At 41.4% G+C, this 10,614-nt stretch overlaps 1 protein-coding gene across 1 annotated transcript in view; it reads left to right on the top strand.

The window, feature by feature from the left end:
- Positions 1-7,827, top strand: part of LOC145406593 (uncharacterized) — a 12,724-nt gene extending 4,897 nt beyond the window's left edge. The window contains exons 2-6 of the mRNA XM_080277668.1: positions 733-855; positions 2,330-2,551; positions 4,836-4,937; positions 6,891-7,100; positions 7,660-7,827. Coding sequence (XP_080133794.1) covers positions 733-855; positions 2,330-2,551; positions 4,836-4,937; positions 6,891-7,100; positions 7,660-7,827 — 825 coding nt within the window. The remainder of the gene's footprint in view (positions 1-732; positions 856-2,329; positions 2,552-4,835; positions 4,938-6,890; positions 7,101-7,659) is intronic.
- The last annotated feature ends 2,787 nt before the right edge of the window (positions 7,828-10,614 follow it).

Here is a 10,614-nt window from a genome sequence, read left to right as displayed (position 1 = left end):
CTTATTCGTCACCTGTTTGTCAGTCCTGGTCTTGTTTGTATTTTTACTTGTTGTTTTTCCGGAGAGGGGCACTAACCCTCCGCCAACCGACTTGCTGCCACGTAGGGAACACGTGTTGATTGGTTATAAGGCTACCACCCAGGGTTGTAAATGATATATATATATATATATATATATATATATATATATATATATATACTGTATATATATTATGTGTCCGACTCCGGGCATAGGCTTCACAGCCTGCTTCCAAGGCCCGGTGGTCCTCTTATATACCATACGCCTCTACATGTCAACTCTTCGGCGCTAACACCCACCGTCCATATTGAATAAATGCTAGGGCTGTCTCATACAGGACTGGTGTATTGATATTAGGACGGTTATTTTTACGACATGGCGGGTCTTCTGGTGGATCAGTAAAGTCTAATTTTTTGACATTCAAATCCTTAAACTGTTCCCTGCCCCAGCGGGCATTTGAATCTGATTATTTAGCGGCTGGAAGGATCACTCACAGCGACAGCATCTTGAAACTCTCAAACCTGACTGGAAGCTTTTGGAATATGTATTACAGTCAAAAGCCCATGGAAATCTCCATCCCTTACAGTTATGTTCTAAGATTCTATTACTTAGCCACTCCCCCATGCACCTCGAAACGTGTATTATGGAAGTGCCTGTTATTAGTTGTTTATGAAAATTTTTTATCTTTATTATATTAGCAGCTTCCTCCCACAGGTGATGGCAGGATGTCTGGGTCAGGTTACGGTGCTACGGTGGCGAAATCAATTGAGGGCTGCCAGCAGGAAGTGTCAGGGAGACGACCCCTTGGACATCACACCTGACTTCACCTATGTCATGGTTAGTGGCAGAGAGAGAGAGAGAGAGAGAATGGTGAAAATGATATCACTTCAGTATTACGCCTTGGTCAGTTAAGCTTCGGCTCCTGTGAGTCACTTTTAGCTGAGCAAACTCATATGGCGTTAACTGGAATATAATGCTAGGATTATTCCGGCTATGACAGGGTAGAGGAACAATATGAACTCATTTCCTTCTCTGCAACTCACAGCTTAATCACACCATCTGGTGTTATCTGGAGGAGAATACTAAAGTTGTCACAAAGTGAGAGGACTGAATATAAAAGCTGACTAATGTGGTTAAGTTGATTCCGTGACACCTAAAGGAATTTTTCGAAAATATATTATTTTCACTCTCTATTTGGTTAATTTCACTGCGAAGCAAAGTGTGGTCTGAAACAACGCTAAGGCAGGAGAAACTCTGCCCTTTGACTGGTAGTATTTCTTTCCTTTAGATAAAATCGTCTGTTATAAGTCTGCAAAAATACTCAGATACTGTACCCCTATTGCAGTGAAATGGTTATACTTGCCAGCACTAAACGCTGAGATTTATTTTAGTTGAATAAGACAGCCATTATAAGCCTGAAATAATACCCAAATGCCTTCCTCGCAACGACAAGCTGCGAAGTGTGGATTTCATTTTTTTTTTTTTCCGGACGAGGTCAGACGATTTTATTATGCACAGAGGAACCGCCTCGATTATCATTTGGCCAAGAACTAAAACCTTTGGTGAAATGTTACAAGGTATCACAAGTGGCTTCCGTAAATTTTGTTGTTCTATACCTTTATTTAATTATTTGCGCAGCTTTTCTTCTATGACGTTTCTGTCGCAAATTACCTGTAAGCGAGATCATCCTTGATATCCTTCACGTAAAAGAAAAATTCACTCATACAATTCCCAATCACCAATCGGGGTTCAGAACCGACCCCACATATCTTAAAGACATATATGTAAATATAAATTATCTGGCTGACGTATTAGAGATTTATCATTCATATTAGTTACCGATGCAGAGGAAGATAATTAGTGCGACTGAGTCAGTTTCTATGTACAGTACTCGTATGTATATATGTATGCATGTTGCCTGTGTGTGTGTGTGTGTGTGTGTGTGTGTGTGTGTGTGTGTGTGTGTGTGTGTAAACGACATAATCTCATGAATGTCTGATCCTGCTGGTATCAAACTGGCAATTTCGTGTAGATGTATCAAAATATCATGGTCACGGGATAAGGTCAAATTCCAAGGCACGGGGTCTCTGTGGTCTGAGCTCTTTTGGCTAAGAGAAATTGTAACTCTCGGTAAAGTGCAGTGATAAAACAAACTTAAACTGAGAATACAGTTATAATGTGGCCACATATAAAATAGTACAAACATTGTATATTATTTCAACAAAAACCAGACGACTTAATTCATACCAGAGACCCCCACCTTGGTTATGCAGGTTAAAATACTAAATCCGAGCCCATTTCTTGATTCCAGGACGACCTAAAGAAGATGCTGTACCGTCCCCCGCCCCTGCTACCCATATCCCATTATCTCCAGTCCCAGTATCAGGTTCCCCAGTACCCGCAGCAGTACCTCCAGAACCCCCAGGTTGCGGCCCAGTATGACCTGCTCTCCCGGTACCACCAACAGCTGCCCTCTCTCTACGGGTTTTCTCCACTGTACAACCCACTCCAGACGTTGGCAGGATACAGGACGGTTAGATCTGGGGATTTGTTATGATTTCTAGGAAGTATAAGAACTTGGTGGTCCTATCGGGCAGCTCAGCACTTGCTGAAATGAAAGCCGTTTCTGGTTCGTGCTTTGTTTTCTCGAAACCATTAATGTATGCATCGACACAGGAGCAAGTGCTGAACGGCCTTATTAGATCGTTCAGCGCTTGCTCCTGCAACCAACTGAGCAACTGGGAGTCAAAATACCTAATTAGAAAATATCAGTCGACATCAAAGGCCAAATTGTGACTCATTTGCAACCATCCTGCCAAGTTTATCATTGAAATTCTTTTTTCAGTTTCGGCCACACACACACACACACACACACACACACACACACACACACACGCAGAATTATAGTACAGTATATAGGACACTGAGGTGATTTGGATGATGTGGTTTGTTTGGGGAGACCCGGGTGATTGCGGGAGGGGGGGTGACAGGGGATTCTTCTCTCCCCCTCTCTCTTCAGGCACTGATAGGACACAAGAACAATGAGAGCTGACAATACGGTACGATTTTTTTTTTCTTTTTTTTACATTCTGAGGTAGTTTGGGTGGTTTGGCTTGTTGGAGTTAGGAGGAAGGAGCGCTTCTCCTTTCCTCCTACCTCACCTCTTTATGGGTTCTCCACTTCCACCCCACTACAACCCATTTCAGGCGCCAGCAAGATATCGGATGGTGAGAAATGGCAATGTATTATCGGGTACAGTAGTTCTGTCGCCTCCCCTGATTTTCACTCCATGGACTTTGTAAATTAGCCTCGTCATCTCGCACCAAATGATACTGAAGACATGGATCTGAGGGCAAAAATGTCATCAGTGTTGGCTGCCGTGGATTCACGAGGCTATTTTCGAAGTTCAAGGAAACAGGAGCGGGCGAGGCAACAGCACAGTACTTTTGTTGGCGAGAGTACAGTTGTGAGCCACAGTTCCTAGTACTTTCTGGTCGGAAAGTAAATTGAATCCAGAGGTGTTCTACTGCAGCTGTCCACCCAGTGTTAGTGTGTATTCAGATATGTTCGTTTTTGCGTTGCCAGGGCGAGAAACACCCCTGGATTCAACTCGGCCTTCCCACAGGCGTGGGCGAGCTGTGGATCATGATTGTACAGTCTTCTATGTTTGCTTGGAAGTGTTAACACCTTCAGCCAGGGGACGTCTTTATTTTATTACCTTCAGCCAGGGGGCGTCTTTATTTTATCATTTTTATTTCCAGGCGGTTTTATTCAGTTTAGAAGAGACTTTTAACACTGAAATGGTTAACTATAGCCTTCGTTAAAGCCTCTCACAACTGGAGAACCTTCCAAAATTTAACATAATCGTCTGCTAGTAGTCAGACTGAAATGAAAAGTACGTCATCGTAGTGAAGGTGTTGGGGGAAACGGTACGATGGTAAAAGACTCGGGTCGGAAAGGGCCGTTGGTAAACCCTTCAACCCAATGGCGTACTCTTGATATTATTTTCGCTGCTCTAAGAATATTATTCAGCCTGGGGGATATTACTTGACCTTGAACGGCTGGTTGTGGTCCTTAATAACCCCTGAGCTACCACAGCACTCTCCAAATCTGAATATTATCGTCTAGTAGTAGCAAGCATATAATATAAAGAACGACATTGTAGTGAAGGAGCTACTACGCCAATTTTTAACAAGAGATGGTATCAGGATTTTCTTTTCTGTTATAGTAGCCAGGAACGAAAGTCGTTCTCTTGCTGATGAAATGACTGGTCTTTGGTTGCGTAGCCTCTGGTCCTCTTACACACCGGGTCCTCCATAACATGAAAAATATGACATGGAATGACTCTTACATTAATCTTTTTTTTTACCATATTTAAGGTAGTTTGCCTTGATGCGAGCGTTTCTCCTTCCACCAGCTTACCCTTAGCCCAACACCCCCCCTAGAAATCCGTCTTTTCGTTCTCTAAGTGCCACAATGAGATTGAACGTAAACACGGTAATATAATTTCCCCATATTGGTATTAATAATTCAGTTACTCTTAAAACCTTAACATAAAATCATGAAAGTAAATCTACCGTATTTGTTCCTCTTATCTGTTGCTCCTGCCATTCACTGTGTGGTTGTCAGACCTGAATTATTTTAATGCTTTAAGCAAAATCTTTCGTGTCTTCCAAGATCAGTATCCTCAGTGTCTTAATACTATAGTGGTAATAATATATATATATATATATATATATATATATATATATATATATATATATATATAGGTAGGTAAACAGATAGATACATATTTATTTATTTATCTTCGCGTGCAGAAGCGCCAGGCGGAGATGGACCCTGAGAAAGTGAGCTCCCTGAGGGACGAGATCACAGCCAGAATCAGCAACATAACCTGTGTGCTGAGGGAGATGAAGATGGTGAGTGGTGAAGCAAGGAAAGTGAGGCAGTCAGGGAGATGGTGATGGAGATAAAGACGATGAGTGGTAAGTCAAGGAAAGTGATAAGTGAAGATGGCAAGGGTCGGCAGTAGAACAAAGAAAATAAGTCATGAGTGAAATGGTAAGAGATAATTTATGAGGATGATGAAGGAGAGTCGTGAATAAGACAACTTTAACAATGAAGAAATTGGATCATTGTTTTAAGCTTGTTGGGTAACAATGTTCTGATGCTCTAATCCCTTCATTACAACTACACATTCCAAATTTTTTTCCAAGTTCGGCAGGGCGACTTCATTAAAAAAGGGAGAGCCTTTAGGACTGAAATTACCAGATATAGTTTTCACCAGAACCTCCAGCCAGTACTCTTAATGGCAGCTATTCATTCTCCCAGATATTCCGAGCTTAATTATCTTCAACAGTATGACAAAAAAATATGTAATCAATATATCAACACATTTTTTTTGCTTCTCTTTTTCTCCTTCTTACTGTGGTACTCCTTTGCTTCTTTGTTTTCTGTAAAAATCTCCGTTACTCCATCTCCTCATTTGTCCTTTGCATTCTCCACTTCTTTCATTCCTTCATTTTTCCCTGTCTTACATTCTTTTTTTTACATACATTCTCTTTCCCATCTTTATATCATCCTTAATGTATTAATTTTCTGCGTTTTCCTCACTATATTCGTGTTTCCGTTTGTTTCTTCTATACTTGCCTCTCCCCTCCGTCATTTATACTCTTCCTCTACTGCCTCCATCCCTCTCTATATATACTATATCTTTGCTTTTTTTCCACCATTTAATTCTTTCCCCTCCTCATTCTTTTCATCCTTCCTTCTCTACTTTCTTCTTTCCCTCCATCCATCTTCCTTCCCTTCTCCCTTCTCTTCGTCCCACCTTTCATCTCGTACTCTTTCTCCGCTTCTCTCCTTCTGTTTGTCTTTCCTCCCTCCCCATTTCCTTCTCCACATTCCTATCTCCGTTCATCTTCTCTCTTGCCTTCCTTTTGTTCACCGGATGTGTTGGTGATCAAATGGTGTTAGACGCTCATTGAGGTGATAGCCTTGTAGCAAGTGGCGTACTAAGGGGGGCGGGGGCGGAGGGGATGTCCGCCCCGGGTGACACCCATACGAGGGGGGGGGGTGCCATCTAGCTGAGTGGTAACTTTTTCATTTTCTCATTTTCAAGGTTTTTAGTATTTCTGTCAGAAACTAGACCGAAATTATTGTATGCAGCTTAATTTTCATTAAACCTGAATTCTGAAAATACCGTAAAACTACTCATCCATCCATCCATCATCCAATCCTACATTGCCCCAAGAGGAGCGTAGGAGCCCGGGGCTAGGCGGTTGGTATCGACATTTAAGATGAGAGTGACCAGCCTCACTCATCCCTGAGTGGCATTACATGAGCAATCAACCTCAACCATCCCTTGGATATAAACCTTCACCGGCTCAATCCGACTGGAGCGCAATAATTACCCACTAAACACTATTACAAAACAAAACAAAAATGTATGACAGTGTATTCCTGATGGACGACTTACGAGTTTACTCGAGCCAAAAGTTTTGACATACATATTTATCAGTAATCTACAAATCAATATATGAACAAAATTTGCACACATATTTATAATCTGAATTACAGACATCATAAGTTTTATTGAATTCTTATTATAGTATATTACTCATCTCTGGGAGATAGGGGGTGCCAGTGGGTAGGCCCGTGTGCCAAATACTCTAGGAACGCCCCTGCTTGTAGCCCTTGCATATCGATTACAATCCCTAAAAGGTGACACTTTTCCCAGTCATGTACTGCCACAAATGGCGTCAGCTGTTCACCTACTCTAAAATGTTCTGGAGTACATTAACGTAGCCTCCGACTCTCACAAATGACAAGGGTAATACTGTATCACACTGAATGTTACCTTCCTCCTCCAGCTTGACTCCGAGAACCAGCCTAACTATGCCTACGTGAGCCAGGAGGTGATGAACTTGCCCGTGTCCGAGGAGCTGAAGGGCGAGCTACGGGAGGCGGTGGAGGGCTGCAGGGACTTCTCTCGCTGCCTGCCTGAGGGACGCTCCAAGGAGCCACTCAGCAAGGAGCTGGGCACCGCAATGGCATTTATGAAGTGCATGAGCCTCAGAATGGTGAGTGGATTACGGACAGGTGACTTAATTAAATCAGTGAATGGATTATGTCAGGTGATTAATTTGATTAATCCAGTTAACTAAATCAGCTCAGGTAACTTAATAAACTAGGTAACTCAACTTACTCAGGTGAATTGTCTACACACTTGATAAGCGAGTCCAGCTGATTTAATCAACTAAGGTGACGATACGCACAGGTAGCTATATTAACAAAAAGACTTAACTAACTCCAGGTGACATAGGTAATCCAAGCATCATGACTAAAAAAATGAAAATTGACAGTGTAGGAAGAGGTGAGAGAACAAGAGAAATTGTCAAGAAAACAGCATTCTTACGCCTCTTCAGTTGTGCTCACTCCTTATGAGGAGAGATTCAGGGAAGGAAGATAACATCAGCGAGATGGTTAGAAATGCAGAAATACACTCACACATATCTATCTATCTATAAAATGATAGATAGATAGATAGATAAATAGATACAGATATAGATATCAATATGTACAGTACATATATGGCAATGAAGTGTGAAATTAACTTACATAATCCCCCACCTCCCCTAGGTACTGGTGTGTATGAGGGCCGACCTGAGGAAGTTCGCCTCTGATTCTGAACTGCCTGACCTACTGCTGCCCGGACTGGCCTCCCGCATCGCCCTCCACCCCGCACCCCTCGCAACACAGGTCGAGGACTTGATGTTCGGAGAGACGGACCCCATTATGCTGCTCTGACCAAGCCTCGCTCTAATCTCCCACTTTTTGACATAAAGGAGATCGATAATGATAGTTTTGTGGTGATAAAGACGATACTGGTGTAATCTATTGTTGCTGCGTTGATCTCACCTACCTTTTAATCTCAGACCCTGCCTCTTTTTAATCTCTGACTTCACCTCTGGCTAATCTCTCGTCACTGAATGTTACGAGTACCTGTAAAGCTAGTTTTGTGACGGTTGGTTTATGGTAGTGTAAGTTCTTAAAATTACTTAGATTTCATTTCCCTTGACATATCACCTCACCTCTCTCTTATCTCACTTTCAAACGTTAACAGGATCTACCAAGCTAGTTGTGTAATAGTTAGGTTGATGGTGTTTTCATCCCTTGATGCTAAGTTGATTTGATCTCTCTCTCTCTCTCTCTCTCTACTTTGATATCACCTCAGCCTCTGACCTTGCCTGACCTTAACTTCTAGCCCTATCTTTCTCTAGTTTCTCGCTTCTGGATGTTATAGGGATGTGTATGATACTGGCTTTGTGGTAGTGTAGTTGATGTTAATGTAACTGAATGATGGTAGGTTAATCTCTCCTCTCTACTTTGAAATCATTACACTTCAACATCTGACCTAGCGTCACATTCGCCTCTAATCTTATCTCTCGTTTATCTCTTATCTTTAGATGTTAAGGGGCTCTACAAAACTAGTTCTGTGGTCAAGCTAATATTGTTGTGATCCCGCTATGTTGTTCCAGTTTCTCCTTACTTTAACCTGACCTGGTCTCATTCTGTCTTTTGATTATATATGACGTTCTTATTATGCGAGTCGGTGAATCACTTGATCTGATCTTTCATTATCAAAGCCTGTTCTCTAGTTAGGTATTACTTTACTCTATGTGCCTTATTAGTAGTATTTTTGTATATCTTAGCTTGCTTTTATACTAATTTTGGTAGGCTTACAGTAATTTATTCGTATCATACCACTCTGTTGTCAGATCGATTTTCTTAATTGATTTCCTATTTATATACTATATTATTTGCATAAAGCCAACTAGTAATGTTGTGGTGCAAAGAGCTGTTTTGTGTGAAGATGTGCCTTATGCATCAGTCCAGACCACTTCACCCCCTCACAACAGATGAGGCGGTTGGATTTTTTTTCCTTTAATAGCCTAGAGCCAGCAGAGTCGAAGGCCGGCCACTTATCCATAAATGCTTTAAACTGTGGTAGCCTAGACTCGGATCCTTAGGCCTCACAAGGGCCAGCATGGGACTGGATATTACTCTTTTATTACGTTGGGTTGTTAGATGAGAGTTGTAACTAAATAATTATACACTGTCTTTGGCATGGAATCTTTAGCCATTATTTTCACCTGGTACTGGTAACTGGTGAAACATTACTTAAACTTCTTTAGTACGATGATCGGTTTTGTTTTATTCCTGCTGCATCCGGCGATTTTAATTAGCTTAGGGGAGACTTCTTATGGTGAAGGAGTTGCGTGTGATAATTTTTGAGTGTTGGAGATCCATCCTAAACAATAATCATCTTGCAGAAACTAGAATATAATCAGCAACTAGGCACTGTAGTGAAGGGGTTAAAACAGGAGTGTGTTGAGGTGTGTGAGGCAAGTATGTATGCAACAGGTGTCAGTGAAGCAGAAGAATGTAACAGGTGGGCATGAAACAGGAGAACGTAACAGGTGTGCATAAAGCAGATGAGTGATGCGTGTTAATGACACACGTGTGAATTAATACAGGTATTATTAAGGTGATGAAAATATAGGTGTGAACGAAGCAGATATGTGAACGAAGCAGCTGGATGAAGTAAGTTTGAATGAAATTATGATTATCTGATTAACTATTCTGCAGGCCACTGAATAAGGGTAACTAAAGTAAAGGCATACATTAATACTATACCTTGATGCTATATTCCTCGTATGCACCGTCTATGTTATTGCTTGTGGTCGGGCTGTACGTTTTACGGTAAATTCCCACTCTTTTCCATTGACTGGATGGTCAGACTGTTGGACAAAGTTTGTTTCCCCCTTATCCTATTCACCTAACACTAACTGGGGACCTGGATATACATTCAACTGCTGTGGGTTGTATTCTGAGGAGAGATAGGGACCTGTGAAAAACTTTACCCTGATGACCCTCGTACAGTCGATACACAATCTAAGCCTTCTTGTCAGCAATGTAACTGGGGCTGGACGTAATGTCTGTTGTAGTCTAGGTAAAAATTTGGACCTATAAAAGCTGATGGTCTACCCTAACCCCATCAATCCAGTGATGTCCTTTGTACTTCATTCTTACTATTTCCAGACAATTTTTTTTTTTTTTTTTTTTTTTTTTTAGCTTGAGGGGTTTTTCGAACTGGTGGGGTTACATATAGCCTTTATGAACCCCTTTTACTAGTAACGTTACTTCCAAAGTTGAATGAATTTGTCTGACGATAGCAAGACTAATGGGTATGACACGTAATCGGAATGAAGGGGTTATTGATAATAGTGCAGGTGATAGGCTTTCAAGTAAAACTTCTGTATATCGTTGTTTACCATTTGAATTGCCTTACCCATAGCCGTATTTCTTGTTATACATTATTTCTGTGCCCATTCATTCCTGTATATTCATCTCCTCTTCCTTTTCCACCTTAACTCATTTAGCCAGGAGGAATTATTTCTCGTATAATCTTGGCTCTACCAGACGATCTTACCCAGCATAGAAGATGTTAATGTTGGTTGTATCTATCTCCTCCAGTTAGAATAGTCCCGCTATAGATCAGCAAGATTATCTGGAGGCAACAGCAATGAAATA

The sequence above is a fragment of the Coenobita brevimanus genome, chromosome 71 (genome assembly GCF_032717465.1).
Source record: "Coenobita brevimanus isolate Jiangsu-jjx chromosome 71, ASM3271746v2, whole genome shotgun sequence".
Classification (NCBI taxonomy): Eukaryota; Metazoa; Arthropoda; class Malacostraca; order Decapoda; family Coenobitidae; genus Coenobita; species Coenobita brevimanus.
The sequence above is the reverse complement of the archived record's forward strand: the minus strand, read 5'-3'. Positions and strand labels throughout refer to the sequence as shown.